The following is a 27980-nucleotide window of genomic DNA, read 5'->3' on the forward strand; positions in this document are numbered from 1 at the left end:
CGCGAAGAGTGATTTGTATAAGGCACGGACAGACGAACATGCAGCCGATCTACAAACAGACACTATATGTTATGGTATTTATGCTATTTCGGCGCGCAGGCAGCTTCAGCCGAAAAATGTTGCGCTTGTTAGAGATATATTTTCAATACTGCTTCTTCTTCTACTTATTTTTATTCTCTTTTTGGACGCACCTTTAACTCCAACTTGCAGACAACTATCGGAGGAGTTAAGAATTCTTGGAAGCGCACTCAGAGCATGCCGCATATACACACACATATGTATATATGTATATGCATTCATACAAAGCGTGTATGAAATTTTTCGTCAAGTCATTATGGCGTTGTTAGGCTTGTATGCTGCCGCTGTTGTGTTGTTGTTGTCGCTGCGTTCACTATACATGCGTGTGTATGTGTGTGTGTTTGCATGCTTATGTATACCATCAACTGCCAACTATTCTCATGCTTGTAGTGCCCACGGCACAGCGTCATCTTCTGTGCCTAAAATAATAGCCATGTGTGTGTGCGTCGCCCATTGTTCGTGCAACATGCCTGTATGTAGGTGCCACAATGATTTTTTTTTCGATTTTTACCCTTCAAATTTCAACTTTTGAAACTTCATATGCAGCTCGCATGTGTTTTTTTGTTCCTTTCAACGTTTTTCTGTGCACTGTTTGTTGTTGTAGTTTCGGTTTTTGTATGTGAAAAAGTGATGAGTTGATATTTCTTGATTCTTATGTTGACTTGATTACTAATTGATTCAGCATGATTTGGTATAAATTAAGTTGACGTGGAGGAGTAGACACTCAGGGCACGCTGGAACACGTTTAGCTTGCTACTTCGAAGCGTCATTGAAAGACAGCAGAGGAACAAAAACACAGTCATACAAAGCAAATGTGTTTTTGAATTTATTTAATTTTTTTATCCCATTTTCCGCTCACACACCTTCAGTGCGGCTTTGGAAGTCTGCTTGATGGTGCTTGATGTGTGTGTGCGTTAATGTGTGAGTGTGTGTGTGATATTCTTTTTCGTCTAAAATGCTTGGCATAAGTATTATTATTAGGCGAAAGGTAATATCACTTAATTAGAATTCATTTCATTTCAAGCATCATGCTCACGAGTATGTATGTATGTATGTATGTATGTGTGTGTGAACATATCTGCATGTTCTTTAGAGTGCCTGTGCCTTTTATAGACAAAATCTTGTAGATTTTTGGTAAGCAGGATTGTATGTATTGGAAAAAAATTTGTAGCTGGTGTTTCCAAATATTTTTTTATTCTACAAAAAGCATTATGAACATATATTAGGTGTGTCGAAATAAGCCAAAATTTTTCGCGCCATAAAATTTCCTCTCAAATCTATGATATATTTTTATAGATCTGTCTAAAATCCAATTTTTAGAGAACCAAGCAAACACAAATTTTTATTTTGACCCGTCCTACTGTTTATACATACATACATATATCGGTGTTTCTAAATATTTTTTTGTCTTCTACAAAAATACATGCTGTACGGACATATAATGTATTTACATGCATTATGAACATTTATTAGGGTGAGTCAAAAAAACGTATATTTTTTTGGTGTTTCTAAATGGGTTTTAATCCACAAAAACATGCAATATGGACATATATTAGGGTGGGTAAAAATAAGAATATTTTTTCTCGGCTTAATGCTTAAATTTCCTATCAAATCTATGAAATGATTTTTTTTTTCAATTAGCTGGATTAGAATTATTCTGTTTAATAAGTAAAAACTGTAAATTAGAGAACCTTTCCTTTACAATTAAGAGCTCATACTTGGGGAAATTTCCAAAGAGGTGTCTAAAATCCTATTTTTCAGATGACCAGAGCAAAAAAATATTGGTTTTTACCCACTCTAATGTATGTATATATATTTTTTTCTGATTTGCCAACATTTTTGAACCCACATCAAGGCGACTTCACTCGAACATAGACTTAGGCAAACATACTAACATTATATTATATTCGTCATGCACATACATACATATATGTTACTTATATCTATACTAGGGTGGTTGAAAAATAATTATTATTTTTTCACTTTATACTCTGAAAAAGTGGTTGGTAGTCACCTAAAATAATTCTCTTCCAGTATGAGCACTTCATATTAATAGGAAAGTGCGCGCTTTTCAGTGTCCTTTTCATTATTGGAAAGAAAAATGCATACCTCAGTATCTACTATATGAAAAAAATTTTCACTTATATTTGAACGAAAGTTCTATAAAAATTTTTCACAAGCCCATTTCCATAATTTTTTTTTTTTCAAATAGTAGAGTACCTCTCAATTAATATTAAGACCATTTACTTGGAGAGAATTTCTCCTAGGTGCCTACTAGCCACTTTTTCGTAGTATAAAAATTAAAAATAAAACTTATTTAGTGCCACCCTAACCTTTTCATACCAACCAACCCAACCATTCTTACCTACGCAACATTTTCGGTAGGCGTTGCTAACATTTTAATTGAGTTGTGTTGTTTACTTGCCACTCAACATTTAGTTGATTTTTTCTATTAATTTAATTTCTGTACTTTTTAATGTTTTAATTACCGAAATACATTTTACACGCCTCGCGTGTAATCAACACACGCTTGTGGTAATATAATTATAAAAATTGTTATTAGAAAAGAATTGAAAAAGAAATAATAAAAATTAAAAAAAAAATATAAAATATAAAAAATAAAATAAAAATAAAAAATTAAGAAAAAGTCGAATGAAGAAATCATTGACAGCGTCGTGATGTGTAGCGCAATTTGTTGGAAGCTTTTGAAAAAAACCGTTTGATTGGATGCTCAACTGCGCTCACGTTTTGTTCGCATACACTACTTCTTTGTTGTTGTTACCACCAAAATAAATGGGCAATCAATTAACACTATTGTAATAAGATACGAGGACGTGACGCGTTGCCGCGATTTTATAGGCTTTAATTCAAAGTGGGTATGCTTTTGGTGGCAGATTCGAAAAAAAAATTTGTTTAATGGAAGTATATTTATATATAATACCACTTTGCAAAGAAATAAATGTCGGTAGTTTCGAATATTATAACCGTAGAGGTCGCTTTGAAGTGAATGATTTAAATTTAGAGTCATAAAATGAACGCTGGTAGGGATTTAAAGAGACAAAAACAAGATTTTCATATTAAAATTTAAATTATATTAAAATTTACTGCTGAAGTACTTTTAGAACTAAGAATATAATAAAAAAAAATACGCAAGTTGTCAAATGTAATATAATAATGATTTTAAGTGAAAGCTCTCAGGTGGAAGCTTTAATGTAGCTTTTAAGTAAAAACTTTATAGTGCATATTCTAAGTAACACTTTGAATGTGGAGCTTTTAAGTAAAAGCTTTATGGTGAAAATTTTTAGTGCAAGCCTCATATTGAAGGTTGTAAGAGAAAGTTTTCTAGTGAAAGCTGAGAAAAAGTCTTAACATAACTTAAAATATAAAAAAATACGCATGTTGACAAATATAACATAATTAAGCTTCCAAGTGAAAGCTTTATAGCGAAGCTTTTTAATAAATGCTTTATTTTTATATTGAAGGTTTTTATTAAAAGCTTTATAGATAAAATTTTTAGTGAAAGCTTCATAGTGAAGATTTTAAGAGAAAGCTTTCTATTGAAAGCTGAGCAAAAGTCTTTATAGAACTTTAAATATAAAAAAGCGACGCATGTTTTAAAATTTAATATAATTTAGATTTCAAGTGAAAGCTGTATAGTGAAGCTTTTAAGTGTATATTGATCTCATCAGATTACCATTTGTAAAACATCGAAAAACTGAAAACATGTTTGTTTAGTAGTTAAATATAAGTTTTTGCCTATTTTAAGATTTATCCGAAGTTCACATCTTCTTTAGAAGACAAAGGTTTGAGATCTGGAAAAGTTAAGCAGACTACAAAATAGTCGCGAAAGCTTAAAAAGTCTCAAAATAAACAAATTATATCTATTTCTTTATCGTGAAATTATAAATATGTAATCAGAGAAAGATAAGGATAAATTTACATTTAAAGAAAAGAAGAGTATTATTCTGAAGAAGATATAAAAATTCATTTGAAAGATACTGAAAACTAAAAAAAGGTAAACAAACGTAAACCACAAATAGGTAGCCAGATGCTGTTTGGAAAAGCTTCTTAAGCGCGTGCTTCTACTGAACACACATCAATTCTACAACTTTTCATAGCGAAACAAGTTGATCATTTACAAGGCTCCAATAAATCTATTGAATGAAATCATAACTGATCCTCAGTCCAAAATATGATCACCATTGTCATACCGCTTGAGACTAAAAGCTGTTCCGCAAGGCAGTTAATATTTACTCTATAAGCGTGAAATTATTTAAAATTGAATTTCCACAATGTTTTACTACAAAAATAAATTCATATATTCTTTCATGCGGCGGCAACATCTTTCAACTACAGAACATATTTAAATTTACTTTTTTTTTTGAAATATTTTTCTAGATGCCTTCTCTTATGTGAAATACCATTCTATTACATAGTTTGTGCTAATTGAAAACCCTTTAGACACGCTAATAACGGCGGCACCAAGCAAGCGCTATGCGCATGAGTCAAGCACTGACGGCGAAGCGCTTGCGCATGCGCACCTTTCAACAGCTCAAATTACACGAGTCTGAATAAGATATTGGAAAATAGAATTTTCCCATGAAATTATGGCGCAAATTGTGTGGTAAAATATTGTGTGCCATTTAGTCTTTGAATGTGCGTGCGTGTGGGAGTGCAATAATTGAATATTTCTTTGTAGATACACATATGTATATGTATATGTATATGTATGTATGTACATATATGGGCATTTTCACAAAAAGGTCCACCACGCGTGCAAAATTCAAACAGTTCCTGAAAACTTTCTGTTGATGAATAATAAATCTCAAATGTGTTTATTTTATAAATATAAAGGAATTTCTATTTTCTTCTAATTTTGAGCCGAAATATACAACGAATACACAAAATTTACAAAAATCTGACTTTTTTGACCAAATATACCAACGTTTTTCCTTGTTATATTCCCTAATTCAAAGTAATACTATGATGTTTTTATAATTTAAAAATCTTCTGCTGATAGTAACATAATGTTCAACAAGCAGACAGACTGAGTGGAGATCGAATAACGGTAGTTTTTTTGTGTTTGCTTCTGCTTATATTCGTATGTCGCGTCCGTTACCGAAAAACAGCATTTATTGTTCTCATTAGTGAACAAAGTGTTGAAGTGCAAATTGCTTTCAGACTAAAAGCAGATACATCATTTCACTTAAAAAAAGTAATAATTGGCTCTCGGCAAAAACGATTAAAAAAATTTATTGGTGTTCGAAATTCGTCGCGTCCGTTACCGTAAACCTTAAATATTAAATAAAGTTGTAGAAATTGCATAAAATTAAAATTTTATTGATGGCAAAAACGGCAAAAGAAACAAAAAAAGCAATAACAATGAAGTATAGAGAGAAAATGAAAGAAAACGTCGAGAAATGGCAGGAATACAAGAAGAAAGAAGCAAAACGAAAGCAAGAGTAGTTAGTTTAGTTATAGCCAAGTAACAGTGTTTACGTGCGTAGCTTGGGTTCTTGGTGAAACCAAGTCTTTTGCTGTTATCAGTGATAGATTAATCCACAGTAAATTCGACGTTTATTGCTTTATTTCCAAAATTATCAATATATTACAAAACCAGTACAAAGGAGTTACCAGCATTTATATTTTTTCTGATGGAAGCACTTCCCAATTCAAAAATAAATTTATTCTTTCTAGTATTCCAAGACTTGCAGCTGAATTTAATTGCGAAATCTTAGAGTGGAATTTTTTTGCCACTTCACATGGCAAAGGTGCAGTAGACGGAATAGGTGCCGTAGTTAAACGAAAAGTCTGGCAAAAAATATTGTTCTCAGTGATGCTTCATGCTTCTATGAATGTGCTAAGAACAACATTCATGGAGTTAACATTTTGTATATCTCTGGAACACAAATTGATAGTTTTTGTAATCAACTGTCAGAGTTATGGCAAAATATTCCAAATATCAAAGGAGTTAAGAGTTTGCATTGGTTTTCATATTTCGACAGTAAATTTATTGAAGTTGCTCGGACCGCCTATTCATTAAAGAAAATAATTAAAATAGACCATACTAAAAACTAATAACTTTCTTTTTTAATTTTTTAAGTCATTTTTACTAAAATGTTACTTGAATTTTTAATTTACGTTATTGTTTTGCTTAGTTTTCAATAAAATTGAAGTGTTATAATGAAAAAATTGTATTTCTATGTTCTTGGAAGATTTTGTCGCGTCCGTTATGTCGCGTTATTTCTTCTATACTCGATTAAAAAAAACTTTAACATATTTCATAAACCTACGAATAACAGTCATCTGTTCGCATTTATTAATATATATATTTATATATATATATATATCCTTAATTTGCTGAATTTTGTATATTTCTGAATGCGCCTCAAAAAAACTTCTATTTTTTGTCGCGTCCGTATCACTTTATAATTTTTAACTACGTACTTATTTGTAGTAGAACCTTCCCGTATATATTGTTTTAAAATCTAGTATTGCGTCAGCCCTTCAAAACAATGTCAATATATATAAACTTTTCCTTTGTCTTCTTTGTTTTGGACGCACTTAAAAGCGTACGAATGTCGCGTTTACCGTAAAATGCCCATATGTAAATATTTGATTGAGATTTTTGGTTTGAGCAATTTGAGCGTATTTTTGACCTTTTCAGATTTAGTTTTTTAAGATTTTTTTTGAATGCTTAAATCAATTTATATACCTATTTTTTATCCTTTATTTTTTTTTAACTTTTATCAATATTATTTTTATATTGTTTTACACTTTATGCCCGTTTCATAATTTTTATGTTCTTTTATATTTTTTTATTTAATTTATTTTTTTCTAACTAATTTTTTTTTTATTTATTGAGTTTTTTTAATTGCTTTATTCAATATTTTTGTTTTATATTTATTATTCATTTCTTAATAAATTTTTTAAATTATTTAATTTTTTTAATATGTTTTTCAATTTTTAAAATTATTTATTTTTTTATATTGTCTTATAAATTTTTGTTTTATTTTTTTTTTTAGTTTTTTAATTTTTTGTTTAGTTTCATTTAATTTTTTTATTATTATTATTTTTTTCCGAATTTAAAAAATATTTTTTTCTTTACTAATTAAAATTTTTTTTTAATTTTTTTTGTTTTATTCCAAATTTTTGTTTTATGGTTTTCATTTTTTTCTTAATATTTTTTTTTAAATTATTATAAGATTTAAATTTTTTAGATTGTTTTATTCAATTTTGCAATTTCGAAGTTTATAATTTATATATGTATATTGGTAATTTAATTTTTTTTTTATATTTTAATTTTTTATTTTGGTTTATTTATTTTTTAATTTATTTATTTTTATTTTTTTAATCTTTTCTAATTTTTTAACACATATTTCTTTATTCCTAATTTTTGTTTTATTATATTTTTATTTATTTAATGTTATTAAATTAAATTTTTACTAAATTTTTTATTTCTTTAATTTTAAATTTTTTCATACTAACATTTTTTTTTTTAATTTTTTGTATATCATTTGAGACATATTTTTTAATTTTTTTTTTTACTTAAAATGTTTTTTGGAAGCATTTTCTTTGAGATCTTTACATTTTCCGCCTTCAATTTGTTTATTTAACTAAAAACGAAGAGAAAAGGTTGCCTGTTTATGCAACACACCGCGTTTACCCCTAACAAGCGACCTCCTACGTGATTTATTTACACATGCAAACAACAAAAAATGTGATTTTATTGTTGTTGTTAACTACATGCTGACTGACGCGCCTAGTGTCGTTTGCGATTGATGTCATTTTATTTTCTATAAACAATTTGCCTGCCGTAGACTAATACACGCACACAGGCACATATACAAACACACTCACACATACATAAATACAATTTATAGTACTCGTTTTTATTTTGTTTATTTACACGCATTTCGTATGTAAATATTTAAATTGACTGCTCATCAAAGTGAATAGCCTGGCTGTTGGCCGCGCGCATGTGTACGCAGTGCATTGATGTTGCATGCCACATGAGTAATTCAATCTGGCTCATAAAAATTGTAATGTTTCGTTGGCTCCAATTTGCAGCCGCAGCACACGCACGCACATACATGTGGCGCTGCAAGGCGAGTCAGGAAGCCGCTGAGGCAGTTAGTCATTTAGTCAACTAATTGTTGTTATGACTTTTGAAGTAAATTTCCGTCTATTTGCGCGGCACAATAAACAAAATGTCAATGCAACGGCAGTAATAGTAGCTGAAAAGCACAAAACAACAACAAAAAGTGTATAGAGTTGGCAGCGCACTCGATTACATTGAGCCAGGACAGTCATCAATCAGCAAAGCACTTTTTCAAGGCACAGACACACATGCATATAAATATACACATACATACACACATATGTATATGCAAATATGTTGCAAGTACGCTACAGCGCTGCCTTTGGCTTATTGAAATGCTGCATAGACCTCATAAACAAGAAAATCTCATATCGGAAAAGATTGGACCAAGTCACTCGCTGTAATGAATTGCGCTTGCAACAAGTGAAGCGGCATCAAAGGCAGCTCAATTGCAGCTGCCCACTGAAGATTCTTTTCTACCTGCCAACACACTGGCATTTTTCCGTATTAACCACCAATGCCTTTCCACTTCCTCGGGCCCTTTTCCTCAGTCGCTGCAGCCCAACGCAGCGTTGCTATTTTAAGCCGCATATTGCATATATGTATTTGCCTCGTTAGCCGTGGCATGCAGCACTGTGTGGCAGGCTGGAATTTTCCAATCCGCAGATTATGGCATGTCACACACATGCCACAAGTGGCATGCAGCTGACTACCTGCCGCATGCATATTCGCTAGCTGCCTTCTAAGCGTCCGTCTGCTGGCTCGCTAAGGCAAAAGTATCTCGCTTCTCTAAGTGTGTGTGTTTGTGTGCTCACTTTTATGGCATTCATGGCAGTGCTCCTCAAGTGGTCTCATATTACAGTTTTAGTAAAAATTTAATAAATTCTACATAAATGAGCGCGGTGACCAAATTTGGTTAAATGCTTTTTGGTTATGCGACGATTTTGAAGTGGCAGTGGCAGCGGCTGCGGCGGAAACATGAGCTAACGGCCATGCAATATGTGTGCAGAAAACCTTAATGCTCACAAGACGATATGTGAACGTTGCACTTCCGTGTTGCATGCCACAAATGCGAGTGAAGTTTCGGCGAGTTGAGCAGTAATGACAAAGGACGCATTTTAAGCGGCATATTTAAACCTTTTTAGTGACTATTACATAAAATCGGAAAGCCTTTTAGAACCGTAAGCCGATTAAAAAGTCTTGTTAAAGTATTATATGTTTCAATAAAGGACTCTTCAAATAACTAATCAATTTAGAAGTAGAACAGGCGCCTTAAAAAATTACTTATTTTAAGCGTAGCATGTAATGCTTAAAACTTTCAGCTTTTATAATCATGAAAGCTCTTAAAACTCGTTTTGTAATTTTAAAAGCTTTCATCTTGCAAAAGTTGTAAAAAATCGGTTACCAAAACTGCTAAATTTATAAATAACACTAAAATCAGAAGCTTTCATAATCATGAAAGCTCCGAAAAATTTGGACCTTCTTTTTACAAATGCTTTACAAAAACTTAATGGTTATCAAAAATTTACTTTATAAGTTGCATATATTGCCTTAACTTAAAAGCTTTCATGCTCATGGAAGCTTTTAAAAATCTTCCTGTAATTTTAATAACTTTAGACTTGTTGTATCTGAATTTCTTACACAAAACAAGCAAGCTTAATCCAAAGTAATTCATTTTCGTATGAAAGCTTTCACAAAAGCTTGGCAATAAAAAATCTCAGACACAAAAGAAATATAATAAATCCTTAAAAGCTTTTGTAATGCTCAAACTTTTTCGCAGAGGCTGTGAAAGCTTTTGAAGACGTTATTTATATTAATTGAATTAAACATAAAAGCTGTGCGTTTAGAAAATCAGTACAAAAAAGTTCTAAGAAACTTAGTAAGACAAAACTCTTCTTCATTTACATACATATGTATGTAATAAGTGTTTTTCATATAACCAATATTTTTCGTTTTCTTTTATACAAATGTAAAGCCTTAAGGCTTTTGTAATTTTTAGAAAGCTTTAAAGAGCTTTACTGCTTACTTTTGCACATATTGTTAAAATTTGTAATGAAGTAAAATTAATTATTTTTTAAGTTTAAGCTGTAAATTGCTTAACGATTTTAAAGCTAAAGCTTTTGGAGTATTTTCCAAAGCTTCCTAGGAGCTTTTTCAAGTATTTGTAAACTATTTCAAGTATCCGAACTAAGACAGTTTTTATACATTCATAATTAATTCGAGTTCAATGCTGATAAGCCAAGTCTGACATCGATTCTTTTAGCCGTAGTTGCCACAAGCTACCGATCTGCTAAAGAGCTTTGAAAACGGTCGTTTTAAGTGAAAAATGTCGCATTACCAATATGAAGAGCACTTAGCGCTGCAACGATTTAAGATATGGTAAGAACCTGCCAAAGCCACAACAACAAACTAAGCAGCCTTAACAGATAGCGGAAACAACAACAACAGCAATATGCGAAGAAGAGCGCAGCAACGTTAAGTATGGAGTAATACGAAGAAGTGAAGCGAATTTTTATGGTTACGCAGTCGCAACTAGTTGAAGCGATATGCACACAACAACAACAACAAGAAAAACAACAACGGCTTGAGCGCGACTGGCAAATGACCACTTCAGCGCTTTTTAGTTAAAGCAGCGATAAACCAGATACAGTTTCAAGTGGTTTTAATAGTATAACGCTGTGTGTTGTTGTAAGTGTGTGGCAAGTGGTGCATCATTTGGATTTACGCGCACTTCATACCACAGACAAATAGAAATGCAAACACAAATATATTGCAAGATCAAGTTGAGCCTACCTACTTGCCACACTGCTGCTGCGCTGCCGGCTGCCAAACTGCTTATCACACAAGTGGCGTCTGCAACGAACCCCAGCCCAGCCGAAGCAACGTGGTAGTAACGAGGCAACATATTGTTGCAAGTTGTAGTAGTTGCTACGACTGGCAGCAGCAGCAATTGCTGTCAGTGTAGGTTGACATTCATTTAGATTTATGGTAGATTTCACATAAAGCAACCGTGCAACAAGCAGCAGGCAAGCAAGCAATCCAAAGCCGTATCGCGCGGCAAGTGGACATGTTGCACGTTAGCCAAGCGGCAGCAGCAATTTAACATACCAGCAATTCAACACCTCAACACAGCCTGTGCATGGTTCAATGATTGCTGCAGCAGATTGTTGCTAGTTGGTGCTTGTGGCACTTGCCACATGACAGCTACAGTCTGGCCAGCTTGCCTGCCGACCAGGCGACTGTCTGGAGTACATGGTTAGCGGCATGTTCGACGCATGTTTGCAACTATTACGCGCTGGCATGCGCGCACACACACACACGCACATGGAATACAACAATTGTCCACATATTGTTGCAAATAGAAGCTACTAAATTTCGAGGCATGCTGCTAAATGTTGCACGCAGCAAATATTTGCACACGGCAGCTTAGGTGTGCAAGTGTGACATTGCAGTGTTGCATTATTGCGTCTGTTTTGCTATAGTTGTTGTTGTTGCTTTATTAAATTTAATTCCAAAGCGCGATATTAGATGTCAGGCATTGATAAAAGGCTTAAGGCAAGCGCGACAGGAAATCAGCAACCACTTGATCTCTTTCGTTTGCGTGCGAATGTGTATGTGTGTGTGTGTTTGAGAGTCAAGTGCAGCAGCATGCAACAGCAGGGTTCATATAAAACTAAGAGTGCCTGCTTGGAGGACGCTAAGTGCTCAACGCTTGCTCATGATGTGGTATTCATATATGCCTGTGTATATGTATGTATGCGCACGTGTGTGCGTTGCAGCACTTGTTTACTCCGAAGTGCATTTGAGTGCACATTTCCTTTTTCGATTTGAAGATTCTTTAAATTTGCAAATATTAAATTTCATCTCCAATGCGATAAGATTGCAAATGACATAAGCTATATGAGAATTCGATCGTAAATATTTACTTTGGCAACAAGCCGATACGCTGGGAATAATTGAATGAAATGTATGTTGCATACTCGTGCATACACATGCATATGTACATATGTATATGTACGCATAATTGAAAATTATGAATGTGGAGGTGAAAAAAGCTATTAAACAAATTTTTAAGAGTAAAATGGGTTTTCAACAACCAGTTTGCAACTAGTTATATTGCAACTACTTTCGTAACTAGTTACAAAAACACAATAAATTTACAAAAATTTTGAATAATTAATATTAGAGTTTGTTTAAAATTGTAAACTATAACTTCTCAACTAGTTTCAATGTAATGCTTTTTGTAACCAGTTGCAAAATATTTTTAAAATAATACTAAAATTTAAACTATACATTATTTCTTATATTTCAGTATAGTTCAATTATGGTTAACATTATTTTAACCAAATTTGCTCAACTAGTGACACGGTAATGTTTTACTCAACTAGTTAACAACTAGTTCCAATTTTTTTTTTTTTTTTTTTTTACGTAATAATTTATTAACTCTGCTATTGAATTCAGCGCTTTTAATTTGTAGTTCAACATTAATTCAATATTGTAGACTCTTAAGTGGCAAACCATGCGCAGAAGATTCTTACCTCGCGACCTGTTTATTTATAAAAATTAATTCATAATTATTATAGTTACAAAGCGCGGCACTATGCCTTAGATATGAACTTCATACCTTACTTGACCTATGCTCGAAGCAGAAGGTGCTCAAAATACCCCAAACTGCACTCAAGGGTTAAGTGTTAATATGCATATTAGGCTGTTCAGTGACTCAAGCGCTTCTACAAATACTACACAGCTGCATAATAAAAACACTGTATGTATGAATAAACCTCCCAACCACTACATGCCACATCGCCACTTAGATGCTTATCATTGCAATGCAAATTTCGCCTGATGACGGCTACACAGGTCAAGATGAGTGCGCTTTATTATACACATTAAGTGTAAAAAATAAAATACGAAAATAAGTGCAACACTTGCCACGCGTAAAACAATTCATTTGTTGCGAAGAAAAAAATGTGGCATGCAACGCGGAAGCGTTTCGCGGCTACGCACTAAAGTAGGAGTGTAAAAGCAGAGAGAGAGACAGCAAAGTGGGCGTTGAAATTTGATGCAGGTGAGAAGTGAAAAAAGCGTTTTTGTGCATATGCCCACTGAGTGACGTTGGCCGGCAGTTGCATACAGCAGCCTAACCCAAGTAGCGGCAGCCAAGGTTATGTTAGGCGGACCAGACTAATAGTTGGCGCGGAAAATTTTCACATTTCCATAATATGTTCAAGGCTTGTCCACAATATTATGTGCATACGTAGATGTTGCAAGCATAAGCAACTGCTTGCCACGCTTGATTCGCAACGTCAGCGTTGTGTTGCATGCACATGTACACAAAAACATAAATATGTGTGAATATATATACATAAATACACCAACTGACCATGCAACACTATGTGGCAAGTTGTTATTTGCATATGCATAGGTGTTTTCACGACGCTGCTGCTGCACCACAATTCGCCTGGCTTTATAGCTGTAAATTTTAAATGTATTTTTTGCAGATTTGCTGGCTTCTTGCCACTTTTTGTAGCTTGCAACCTGCAAAATTTTATTTTATTTACATGGAAACTTCAATAATAATTTCGTCTAAATGCGCTGTGTCATGCTGTGCTTAGCTGCTGGCCGCCAGCGCTGTTGGCCAACCCCAGCACAACAACAACACCAACAAAAACAAGCGCGTAGAAATTTATTAGCTATCAACTTTTGTGGCGCGTCGCGTAAAAGTAATTAAAATTTGCAATTGTTGTAGTTATTTTTATTGTTAGGCAGACAGTGGCAGCGGAGTTAGTGTGCCTCGCCGCTTTTATGTGAAGAAAATTGTGGAAAAACAGGAAGCACGCGTTGTGGCCAGTTTTTCGCCAATTTGCATTTATTGCTGTTGTTTTTGTTGCCTTAATGCGGGATTATTTTCTTGCAATTATTGATTTTAGCTTTTTATTAATATTATTTGTGCCTCGTTTTCTGCTTTTCTTATGCAAATTCAATGCTTATATGCACAATAATGCCTCCTTTTGCTACCCCTGCCTGCTTGCAACATACTAGCTGCGTCACTTCTCAACGACTTCTAAGCAAAGTTGCGCCTGGTAATTGAAATATGTATGCCACAAGCCAGCGTGTGTATGTGCTATGTCTTCATTCTTATTGTTTTTGATTTCATAGCTGGCGGCTGCTAATTCGTTGGAAGATTAATTACACACCACCAAGCAAATACGTAGTTGCAGGCAAGCATTCACACATATGCAATTGCCAATGCGCAGTGTTGCAGCCACATCCGTGCAACGTTGAGCCCTGCCATGCAAATCCTAAAGCAAATCAATGCACTTTTCGGCTAACCTTTTTCAATGTTTATGGCTTTTCTGATTTTCCAACTTCTCTTTCTCAGCCGATTTTCTACGCTTGCAGCTGTGTTCGTGTGGTTGTTGTTGAAGGTAGTTGCGGCTCAGAATGACTGTAGGCCTTCGAAAATTAATTTCATGTTCTCAAGCGCATTTTTCTTCAATTTTTGCCTCTTTCTTTTTAGTTATGGCTTGGGAAGCAGACAGGAAGTCCTGCGGCATATTTGCATAGTTAGTGCAACAACGCTCGTTTTGGGTTGAAACATGGAGAATTTTACGGTAAATTTTGGTTTTAATTAAAATAAAGAAGTGGTTATATGTATGTCGTATGTATGTGTTACTTGTAATATACATACATATGTACATATATGTTTGTGGCATGAATTTCGAAAGTGTGAAATTCCATCCAATCTCCGCTTTTCAAATTTCACCGTTTGGAGCGCGAACGATAAGCAAATAATTTGTTATAAAGGGTCAAAATATTGTATATATCTTCATATTCTTCTCTTCTCTTCTTTTATATCTAATCTCCCTGCTACATAGCAAATTTTCTCAAAACTGTGCAACAACCTTTATTTCTTCTTGCGGTTCTAATTTTTGAGCCCAAAAATGTGTGGAAAATTATTGATTTTTTAATAAACTAGAACTTGTGCTTAATGGAACAAAAAAGGGTTTAAATTATTTTTTTTTTCAACATTTTTTAACTAGTATTTTTGGAAGCATTTTTGTAACTAGTTTGTAATTAGTTCAAAATTAATTAAAATTATTTAAATATTATAGAATTTGATTAAAATTAATTTTTTTCAATATTTTTGAACTAGACCTTTTGAAAGTATTTTAATAACTAGTTTGTTACCAGTATACAATTAAAAAAATTTGTTTTATTTTTAAAATATTTGATTTCTGAATTGTTTTTAAAGAATTTCAACATAAATTGGGAATGTTTTTTACATATTTATATATACATATGTATGTATGTATGTATATTATTTTTTATTAACAATTTTTATAGTTTTTGTCACATTTTTTATTTATTTTTGTTCAATTTTTATTTAAACTTGGCCTTAAATTAAAAAACTTGTGTTTAGTTGAACAAACAAATGTTTTTTTAATATATTTTAAACAGTTTTGAACTAGGCCATTTTAAAGTATTTAGGTAACTAGTTTGCAACTAGTTCAAATATAAATAAAATTATTGAAATAGTGGAATTTTTGTATTCTTAATTGAATTTAAGATATTTCAATACTTATTTTAAGATTTTTGGAAATATTCAAAAAGATTTATAAATAAAATATATATGATTTGTCATAAAAACTGTGAGTTTTTTGCTTGAGTTTTAATTTTAAATTAAACCGTTTTACTACAAAACTCTGTCAAAGCGTTTAATTTGATTAAATTTTCGAAAATTTAATTTTTTGTTTAACTAGTTATATACTAGTCCTTATGTAACTAGTTTGAATATCATAGAAAATTTTGTGCTCGACATTTATTGTGTTATAATTCATGTCTTCAAAAATTTTTGCAGTACTTCATATGCTTAAAAAGCCTGTTTTGATAACTGCTTTGTTGTAAAGGTTGCATTTCCAGCTCTTGGAACTAGTTTAAAACTATCTAAATCGCTCGAAAAATGCAGTTTATAACAAACCCCGTCGGAATTGTACCATTAAATGAGCTATTGTATATAAATTCTTCCAACCTAATTTCTTTTGAACTAGTTAGTAACTAGTTACTAATGTTTTATTATTTTTTTGTTTGATAAAGCACGCCAAATTTTTTTAAAATTAATTTGTTTTGGCCTCAATGAAAACATTGACGCAAAAATTTACCATGACTTGTACTTCTTTACACGTTTGCCAAACTTTACTTCGCGTAACTAGTCGTGTACTGCTTACAATGTAGATGAAGTCTACTTTTTAACTCTAAAACACTCAGACTTTATTAGTGGTATTCACAAGGGTATTACTGATAACTGACTGCAACAAAACTTTATGTCTATAAATACATATCCACATTATTTATATACATACATACATAAGCTATATAGTCCATTGGTACCTCAAACATAATGCTAAGGCACTGCAGTTGCCCCTAGAGAGTGCGTGTTTCAGAGTAATCGTCGTTTAAACGCTTATTAAATGCCTTTTAAAAAATATGATAAGCCATCGCCGAACAAGCCAGACTTGAGGTTGTAATTAACAACAACAAGAATGATTAAAACACTCAAGCAATAAAAAATAAAAATAAATTAAAAATCAAAACGAAATTATTTTTGAGGACAAAAAAGCAATGTTGCACGCAATGCCCAAGTATATACATACTTATATACATACATATGTATGTATGTGTTTATGCAACTGAATGTGATAGCCGAACCTGATACAACACGCCAGCGTATGTACACATCTATTGTTGTTGTTGCTGCTGTTGCAACTGATTGTTGTCATTTGCTAGGGCAACGTGTCGCAACATAAGCGCTGGCTGGAGTCTGCGGTGCTCCAGCCAATGACTTCGTGTTGTCATTTATCTCGCTACTACTGTTGCTGCTATTGTTGTACGTGCAATTTCCGCTGTTTACCGTGGCGTGGCGCTGTTTTTTCAAACGCTCTATCGCACGTGATCGCCTTCAGTGTTGGCTGGCTGTGACTGCTGCGCGCCTACAGCCGTCGCGGCTGATGTTGTTGTTGTTGTTGGCGTTGTTCAATTCTTAACAGGCGTTGACGTGCGCCAAGTGTGACACGCAATCCAATAAATCGCACATAATTTTCCATGCAACACCTTCACACGCACACGCATACAACGGTAGCAATTGTGTGATTGTACACCCTGTTGGAATTGCCAGCTTGCAACGTATGCAATTATTTCGAAATTTAAATAAATTGCAAGTAAAGTAAGCATCATTTTTGGGTTATTTGAAGCCTTATTACAACTGGTCAAAAAACAACTAGTTTGAAACTAGATCCTGATATCGAAAATTGAATTGGCTAACACATAATTTTAAGAAATTATAAAAATATTAGAAGCTTTTAATTAACTAGTCCTTTATCGACTACTTTGAAACTAGTTCGTAACTACTCGTTCCAAAAAATCATTTTGAATCAGAATGCATGAATTTGAACATTTCCTCTAACAGAAATATAAAATACGCCACTTTCCTGCAGGATACTTGTAGTTGCCAACGGTCAGAGGCTGCATGTGAACGGGTTTGCGTCACCCAACACACATTATTTTCCAACATTGTGAGCTGTATATGCCATTTGGCAGCAACTACCACCAACTCACTGCCACCCATGCGTTAGTTGTCACTGTTGCAGCAAGTGCAAGTTGTCATTAAAAATGAAATAAATAAAAATAAAAAGCGAGTAAATCCCTGTACGCGCTGGGCAATAATAAAAATTATCTAGCACTAAACGACACGCATGTTTGCAGATATGCGCCGCTACGCGCGCCCAACAGCCACCCCGCTAAAACGCCAACTATAACGAGTGCTAAAGCCTTGTTGCAAGTGCCACTATCAGCAAAGCAGATCCTTGTTTGCGTCACTGGGGGAAACTGCGTGCTTATTTCAAAGCAACAACAATCACCACGAATACAGCAAACAACCACTAGCAACAGCAACAACGACAAGCACAAATGTTGCGCGCATAAGCTAACTTGCAACGCCTGTGTCCTTGTAACAAAAAAGGGTAATGTCACCCGTGGGACCATTTGTCTTGTTGCCGTGCTGCTAAGAGTCGGTGTTACCAGCGCCACTACTTGCCACACGCTGTGCTGCACACACTTTTTTGTAACGCTTGTTTGTTGTTGTTGGTGTTTTATAACAATTTTTTGCTTAGCCGCTTGCAACTTTTAACTGCAACAATTGCAAAAGCAATTCATAGCCACCATTTGTCGTACAACTAACTGTTACAAGCTAGCCCAGCCAGCCATGCAACAAATAGTGTGTGTGTGCGTATATGTGGCAGTGGCAGCTAGTAGTGATAGTGCAATATGTATGCGAACAAGAACAAGCGTCAGCCTCAAGAGACCGTTTTGATGAGTTATATGGAAGCGGCGATGCGGCATGCAACTAAAGTGGGGCGCATAGAAAAAATGGACGCAGAAGAATAAAAAATTGCACAAAACTAGCAACAATGTGCGCAATTGCCACCTTTCTTCACAGTCAGCAGAAGAAAATAATAACAACAACAACAAAAAACAACAACAATAAAGAATGCAGGCGAACTGCTGCTCAAGGCTGCCGCGTGTGCGCTGTGCGCTTGTAACCTCATGCCTACATTTGTTCACAGGTCAACGTGGCACCCAGCGCGCCTGTCTGTAGGTACTCTCCGTTAATGTTGCAACACAATTTTTATGCCGCTGCCGCGCTGCTATTGCAGCCCACTATTTATTATTATATACTTCTGCGAATTTTCGCTTATTTGAATTGCTATTCCACATATTTTTTGTTGTTTTTGTTGTTGGCATCCTTCAGCCGTTCGGCTTTAATGCGCTTTTTATTTTCAATTTTGCTGCTGCCAACTTTTTTATTAGTTATTGCCAGCATCTGTGCGCGCGCTCATAGCTCAAACTATGCCCAGGCACTCACACACACATACATACATTTATATGTTTATGTATTTGTAGTTGTAGCCGTCAAATTACGTCTGAAAGTAGGTCATTTTTGGTAGGCAATTTTCTCGCTGCTCTCCACCAGCCGCGCTGCATGTGTGTTTTGCCGCATGTGTAGGTGTGTTTGCATGTGTGTTGCAAGTACAACTAATCTTCCATGCGAATCTGAGCAGGCAATTTTCACAACACAAATTGTTTTAGAATGCATATTTGGATGTGAAATTAGCGTAGTTACTTATGTAGTGTGTCTGTCTGTTAGAGCAAATTGTGCTGCCTAATTTGTAGGTGATTGCATATGGAATTTAATTTTGCAGCTCGCAATTGTTATTGGCTTCGAGAGCACTGCGAACGAAGTGGCGCGGATGTGTAGAAATATGAGTTATAGTATTCTTTGTGCCAGCCAAAATGTTTCTACAAGATAATTACTTAGACTGGCAACTTTTTATTGAAATTATTTATGTAGCGCTGAGAAGCTTAACATTCATTTGCAGAAATCCCTCAAGTTAACAGTCCAAAAGTAATGGAGCAAGAGCAAGTGAAGCATTTTTGTGGAAGCTTTTGAGCTAAAGCTGTGATGTTAGCTTTAGTATCTTTCAAAATAATTTTTAAAATAAAAAATAAATTATAATATTGTAGACTTCCATTACTTTTGCTTAGTACTTCCATTTTTCCACAACACCCTAATAATTAAAATGTGTTCAAGACCTATCTTTAAGTTATCATATTCGAAGAAAAACGATCCACCGAGGAATCAGAGTAGAGCTTGAAAGTGAGACATTAAAGCGCTTTGATTCTCTCCTTACTATGTTCTTAATATGTATTTTAGCTTACCCAACTTTTTATATAACTGTTTTACTTAACATTTAAAACAATGCAAACATTCTTTCTATTCACTCTTCTACTTTCTTCTTTATTGGCGTAAACTACCTTACATGGTTTTAGCCGAAGGAGGATGGAGTCATGTGTAGAAGTTCACGTAAGTAAGGTAAGTTCTCTGAGCGCCATTTACTTGAGTGTGGCCATCAACGATTATTTTTCATATGGCTCAAGCAGGACTTTTGGTCTTAGACCAAATATCCTCTGGGTAGCCAAAAAACATCCGTTTGAAGGCGAGCTAAAGTGAGAAGGCGAAAAATCCCTACTCAAGGGTTCTGCGCTGGGTTTGGGACTCGCCACGTACAAAAATCATTCATGAAAAGATTATTCACTCGGATCTGTTTAGAAAAGCATACCATAACTATGTTAAGATCTTATATGGTATAATACCTCGAAATATGTGCGAGCAGCTTCTTCTACCAAAAATATGTCTTCGATTCGCCACTTCTCTGCTTACTAAGTTTAGGCGTCGCTCTCATATCGTATAATATACAGAATGTAAGTGAGTATTATATAGTAATAATAAATTAGAAACAGAAAATTATGCCAGTTTTGGTTCGATTCTCTATTTTCCATATCTTAGCGACTCAAGAGCAGCTAATGTTGATAAACTTCGGAAACATCTGGGAACACTTCAAGGCTGTTTGAGATAAATGAAGCACCGACAGTTCGTTCGTAAAATTATTGTAGATAATTAAAGGAGTTGAAGATGCTTTTGAAACAGCGAGTTACCCAGAAAGGTTAGCTCTTGTATGATAGCAACTTTTTTATAGAAATGTAGAAATTAGTCTTTACACTTCATAATATTACTGATTTTGCCTATGACAGCGTTCAAGTAGCTTCAAAAATGGTTAGATTGGTTACTAAACCAGATATTAATGTTAAAAAACTGTGAAATAGGTTATCTTATAACAGATTTTAAATTATTTTTCATATTATTCAATGAAAAAACATTTTTCCTAACAAATTTCATCACTATTATCATCTTGAATGAAAAGGCAGACGAGCTGGCCGGCCCGGGGAATTGTGTCTTCGCTACAGGCCTTAGCTTTTTCAAAAAGACCCTACTTCTAGAAGAAGAAAGGCTTCAGTTCCCCAAAAACTTCCACCTCTAGGAAAAAGGAAGCTTAGTAACATTATACTTATCATCACAGGACCTTCAGGTAATTGGTAAAAGTGGAGTTGGCAGAATGCAGAGCAAGCGCGGAGAATGATGTTAACATTATCTATGCGAATGACCAGCCTTCAGTTGTATAAGATGGGACATAATCAACTGCTCCAACTTAGGAGATTTTGGCGGTGGAACAGAATCAGGTATTTTACCAAATCCACTGATTTGAGGGATAAGGCTTAATTTGGTTAACTCGTGGGAGCACAATGGGACTAAAATGTTGACCCAACTACGGACTTACGTTGTGTTTATTACGCTTTATCGATAGAGGAGATCCTCTCTCGCCTTTTATTTGTTTCTTTCGTCAATGAAGTGACTGTTTTGACCACAATTTGTGTACTGAAATTAGTATTCGATGGCTGGTGATAGAACTCTCAAAGTATCAACTAGGGCTGAAAATGTATCAAATTGGTTATATTAGGCTACATTGAAGCTATAATCCCACGTGCATTTCTTAGAACATACAAGGGTTTAAAAGGTATTTATTTTGATTTTGATCAATCAGTTTGTATGGCAGCTATATGCTGTAGGGATCTGATCTAAATAGTCTCTTCGAAACTTGAAGCCTTAACTTAGGTAAACCACCATGCTCAATAAAATTTCAATAAAAAGGCTTGATTTCGAAGGCCAGTTTGTATGGCAGGTATGTGCTCTAATAGTCCCAAAAAAATGGGTGATTCCGACAAATTCCTGGGGAGAAAAGAACTTGTACAAAATTTCAGATCAAAAACTCAAAAATTCCAGGACTGTGTAAACGTAGCAATAACTGCTTCTACACTGGATAATGAGGACTGGAGACCTCTTATAAAAAATTTTTTGAAGAGAAGTGGTGAAATTCCTTTATTAACTTGAAAAATCATTCCAAAAGTTCTTGCAACATATAAAAATAAGATTTAAGTACCATCAAAAACCAACTCTAAATTTAACTAGAAGTCAGAAATCTCAGTTTAAAGGCACTCAGCTGGTAGTTCACTTCATGTCGCTTTATGTTAGGAGCTTTCTGCCACTTGTGTTGTAAGTACATGCAGTTTAAACTCTCTATATACATATATATATGTATGTAGACTATTCGTGTTGTTGCGCATAGAGCACTTAACATTTTGACTTAACACCTCCCAAAGGTATGATAAAGGCAATCTGAAGTGGTAGGGAGCACAAAAAGCAGGAGCACTAACGGTAAAAGACAACAAAATGATATATAAGCAACGCTATGCTTATAGAAAATATGGAAAATCTAGTTTAAACCAACGAGGGTAGGGGAAAATGCTAAAGATGAGTTACACACACACCCACACACAGCTACATACAGCACCTATACACTTAGAGATATATTCATGTAACGTTTTATCTTCAATAAACAGTGTTATTAAATATTGCTGATGATTTAATGCCGCACAAACAGCAACAAAAATAATGAAAACAAAAATAATAACAACAAAAACATTAGGAGCACATAAAATTTGGACTTATATAAATCTAAGTTAAGTCAGTGCAAGCTTTACAAAAGTTCAGCCGCACTAATTGTGCGGCAATAGCTGGTGGGATTTATGAAAAAAGCAACAACAACGAAATCATTATTTTGGATGTCTATCTATATATATCTATCTCTCACTCTATATATATACATATATACAGTATATACATTCACAATGAGAATTGAAATAACAAAAACAACTCCGTGAACTTAATCAACGTGCTACTAGTGGCAACCGGCAGCAAGCAACAACAACCTCAAAGTCAGTCGCCGTTAAGCCGGCAAATGATGAGCCATTGACATTCTGAACTGAAGCGAATGCAAACACATGCACATAAATAATAATAAATCTTGCTGGCGCTCCACAGCGCGCCTACAGATGTACAACGCTTGATATCTATTTATAGATATCTGTGACAAAATGCAGACGGACAGACACGCAACGCTGTATTTGTATGTTATTTACATATGTATGTATGTATGTGTGTGTATGGGGTTGTGATTGTGCAACGAACTGTGTGCGCCAACTGATAGCGCGCACAAGTCACAGGCGACGCAGGGGCAACAACGAAATTTAAGGAAGTAACAGAAACACACAAACGACATTTAAAGCAGGAAAAATGACAACAAACACGCCTACTTTATAAATTTATATGCACACACACACATACACAGGATATTTTGGTGAATTTGTCGTTTAGCTGGCCGGAAAATGCGTTGTGGCAAGTAAAGTGCGTGCCACAACGCAGCCTAATGTTGCAAGTAGCTACGTTAATGCCACAATTTATTTTTGGTTTTTGCTGTCTTGGGACTTTTGCTGCAAGCGCGCAGGTTTTTCGATTTTTTCTCTGTTTTTTCTCTGTGTTTCTTTCTATTTTCCCCTTTTTCGCTTCTTTTGTTCTTTTTTTCTAATTTTTTCTTTATTTTCCATTTTTTCGCAATTTTTTTTCTTCTCTTTCTCCTGTTTTCTAATTTTTTTCCCCTTTTTTTTCCAATTTCGTTTTCAACTTTTTCTGTATTTTCTGTATTTTTTTGGTTCTTTGTGTGGCAAACTTACCCTTAAGCGCTGCAACATGCTGCATTCCAGCTAAACCGCTGTCGTCGACCATTAGCAGCAGCAACAACATCAGCGCGCCACGCATTAGCAGCGATGACGCAGCATTTGTATGTATTTTTAGCATTGGCTGTGTGGCGACAGTTGTCCGCTGGCGTCGCCGTTGCTGTCGTTGCCACTCAGCAGCCAACGCATGTGGCGTATTGCCGTCGGCTCTTTGTTGCATTTTATTTGAAACTTGTAAACTGCAGTGCAAACACAAGTGTGTGTTGTTGCAAATCCTTTGTTGCTTGTTCGTTTCCACTCAATATTTGATTTGCGCGATTTTGATTTATAATTCTATTCACTTTTTCTTTTGTTTTTGTATTTTGCACTTGGCTGGCGTCCAGCTGCAGGCGCTCACTGGCTGCCAATAAAACACTTGTTCTTTGTCAATTTGATTTTTTCTTGTTGTAATTGTAGCTGTTTGCCTATAACTGCATGCGAGTGCCACGGTTTAGCATTTCAGCGAACTAGCGTTGATTTGTTGCAAGTGTGAATTGCTGTTGCAACAATGTGGCTTTAATTTGTAGCACTTTGCTTAATTTTTTTTGTTTAAATCATATTTTTTGTATATTTTGTGGTAAAATTTCAATGTATTTGCGATATTTTATTGATAATTATGCTTCAGCTCAAATTGATTTGCCTTAATTTATTATTATTTTTATTTCAATGGTTAAACTTCCACTTTTTTAATATATTTTTGCTTAAAAAATTTTGTTTGTTGCACTTTTCAATGTCAGAAGGTCCAGTTAGTCATTTTTATACTAAAAATTTGTAAGTCTAATAATAAGACCAGTAGTCGCCAATCTGCAAATGAATTGAGAACCGGAAAATTTAATAACGAAAAAAAATTATTTTTTTGTATAAGTCTGCTTTTTTATTATTTAAATAATATTTATTGTATTGTTTTATTTTTATTTTTTTGTTTTTAGTATTCATATATTACTATTTTTTATTTAATATACATATATATTTTAAAACTTATTTTTTACCATTTAAAACTTATTTTAATTATTTTTAAATTTTTTGGATTTCATGATTTGTTTTTAATATTTATTACAATTTTATATAATTTTTGTACTATTTAATTTTATTTTTATTTTTTTTTTTGATGTACTTATTTATGTTATGTCATTAAAAGTTTTTTTTCGTTTTTTTATTTAATATAATTTTTGTTTTAATTATTAATAATTTTATTGTACTTTTGTTTTAATACATTTTTATTTAAATTTATATTTTTTCAATTATTTTATTTAAATTTGTTTTTTTTTTATAAAATTTGTTTTTAATGTTATTTATTTGTTTATAATTTTTAATAACTTGTTATGTTATATGTATTTTTATTATTTTTTTATTGTGTTGCATTTTTGGATTTTTATTTCCTTATATTAATTTTTGATTTATATTTAATATTTCTTTATACTTTTATGAAGATATATATATAATTTTATTTTATATAATGATTATTTTTATTATTTTTTATTTTATTTTTATTTTGTTAAATTTTTTACATTTATATTTTTTTTAATTTTTTACAATAAATTTGTTTTTATTTTTAATAAATTGTAATGTTACATATTTTTAATTATTTTTTTATTTTGTAGTACTTTTTATTTTTATTTTATTATTATTATTTTTAATACTTATTTTTTTCATAATTAATTTTTTAATTTGTTTTTAATATTATTTATTTATTTCAGTTTTAATAAATTTTCATTTTTTTTATATATATATATTTTTGTTGTATTTTTTCATTTTTTTTTTATTTTTAAAATATTAGTATTTTTTTTTTTTTAAACATTTTTTTATTTCTTTTATAATTTTAAATTAATTTTTATATAATAAATGTATATTTATATTATTTTTTATTAAGCTGTAATTTTTGATTTTTTGAAATGGTTTATATTGTTTTTATAAAATCTGTTTTTATAATTTTTTTATATGTTTTTTTTTATTTTTATTTTTATTGTTTTTGTTATTATTACTATTACTATTTTTATTTTAAATATATTTAGAATTTTTTAAATTTTTTGTCTTAGTTATATTTATTTATTTCTACAATCTCTCGGAGATTTAATATTTTTTCTTTCTATTTCTATTTTTGTTAGTTCTTTTCCAATAAAAAATATAGGAAAACTGACGGTGTATCGGTTTGGTTGTTTACACTCTTGTTTATATTTCTACACAATTTCTTATATTTTATAATCCTGTTTTTTAATTAATATTTTTTCTTTAAAATATCTTCTATTGTATTTTTTCAATATGTTTAACACTATAAAGGTTAGGTTTTTTTATTATAACATGTACAAATTTATAATGTTTTGTATTTTTTTGATTAATGCCTTGAATTCCTTTAGTTAAATGGTTATAGAAAAATATTTCTTGAATGTTTGGCAATACAAATACTGTGCATATATTTTTTTTTAATTTTCCTGTTTTCTTATTATCTAATATATGTAAGTCCGCTAAGCTGGAAAAATATATCTTAAAGAATTTCTAATTATTTTTTCAAAATTTCCGTAATTACTTTCTGATATATTGAATTTTTTAATTTAAAAAATTGTTCTTTTGTAACAATTATTTTAAATATTTTTTTTATGTACGTGTTATATTTTTTATAACTTGAGGATTTTTTCAAAATATTTAAAAACGACTGAAACAATAAATACTACACAAAAACAAAAGGTTGTAAAGAGCTGAAATCGTTCATAATATACTATAGTAGTCATCAAAAACATTTAAATATCGGTTCTTTAAAATAAGCCTTGAAAATTTTCATACAAGAACTTTAACTATATCGTTCAGTTTGTATGGCAGCTATATTAGAGTGGTCCGATATCAGCGATTCCAGCACACAAGCAAGTTTTTAGGTAGAAAAGAACGTGTGCAAAATTTTAGAACGATGTCTGAAAAAATGAGAGTCTTATTGAGGTATATAATGACGGATGGATAACTCTAAATCCACGCTGATCATTCATCTATGTATATATTTTATAGGGACGCTTAATATGCCCTGTTCATTGTATAATTATTTACATAAAGAAAGCCTTTGGAGGAATATTTACATAGTTACATACGTATGTTTATGACTTTACATTTCAAATATGCCAGCTTATACGCAATAAGAATTATTATAGTTCAAAATCAACCAATTTAGAATTTTGATGGTATTTTTTTTTGTATCTATATCTTTTTGTCAACGTTCTGGCTATAGTATCCAATTATCCATTAGTTTTCCTTGTTTTATTTCTCAAGTGTTTAGCGTTATTTTTCACTCATATGGAAAGATACCAGAATGCCTTCAAAACACACTGTAGCAGAACCCTTCACTATTAATTTTGTATTTTATATATTATTTTAGTGATTTTCTCATGTTTTGCACTTAAAAACTTAACATTTTATATTTATGGTTCTTCTACCGTAAAATATTCAAAATCAGCCAACAATTTTGAAAATGTTTTTCCATATGAAAATCTTTCAGTTTCACTTATAATTGGTTAACGAACGGTTCTCCACACTTCAATCTTATTTTCAAAAATTGAACAATCAGACACTTCAAAAAACGTTTTTCAAAATTTATGTTTCAAATTTCCAACTTCTTCCAAACACAATACACCAATCAGCCAACGTCCAGCAAACATTTTCACGTACCTACTAGCATTTAATAACTTACACAGCATACGAAATTTTGCTTGCAACAAATTTAACAAAAATTCACTTCTTGGAAAAACTGCCAATACTTGCTGAAAATTTATCTAATATTTTTGTTTTTGTAAAACTCTGTCACAACGCGCGCTTAGAACACACATACACAAAGAAACACCCGCGTCTACCTACTCTGTGTTGCACAGTGTAGAGTAAGAGCAGTTCAAGCCTAGGCTTGACGATTCACGCTTTTCCTTAGCGACCTTTACTTCAGCAACTAATTGGGCAGGTAGCAGGAAAATCGACCGCACGTAAACGACGAACTGAGACCGAGCGCAACCGTACGGCACACACTACCGTTACAACGATGATTTTCGACATCCAAAAAGGCCGGCAAACGTTTAGCAACTGACTCGAGCAATCGGCGGAAACTGCAACGCAGCCACCAAACCGGGCAGTCGGCCGAAGCACCAAAAGAAACACACACACGCACGCACACATATACACGAGTATGTGAAACGAAACGCAGCACGAGATTCGTGCGCGTATCTGTCGGATACAGTCCACACTTGCAGTCGGCGAATGTTCCGTATCC

The 27980-nt window shown here is 33.0% G+C and overlaps 1 protein-coding gene across 3 annotated transcripts in view; it reads right to left on the minus strand.

Annotated features, from left to right (window-relative positions):
* LOC126753325 (protein sax-3) overlaps positions 1 to 27980 on the minus strand; it is a 293802-nt gene that overhangs the window by 121313 nt on the left and 144509 nt on the right. Inside the window, exon 1 of one of the 3 annotated variants that reach the window (XM_050464679.1) lies at positions 23702 to 24509. The exons of the other annotated variants lie outside the window; for them this stretch is intronic. Coding sequence (XP_050320636.1) covers positions 23702 to 23924 — 223 coding nt within the window. The 5' untranslated portion in view covers positions 23925 to 24509. Of the gene's footprint in view, positions 1 to 23701; positions 24510 to 27980 lie in introns of those variants that run through there. 3 annotated transcript variants of the gene reach the window in all.

Source organism: Bactrocera neohumeralis, chromosome 3, assembly GCF_024586455.1.
Source record: "Bactrocera neohumeralis isolate Rockhampton chromosome 3, APGP_CSIRO_Bneo_wtdbg2-racon-allhic-juicebox.fasta_v2, whole genome shotgun sequence".
Lineage (NCBI taxonomy): Eukaryota > Metazoa > Arthropoda > Insecta > Diptera > Tephritidae > Bactrocera > Bactrocera neohumeralis.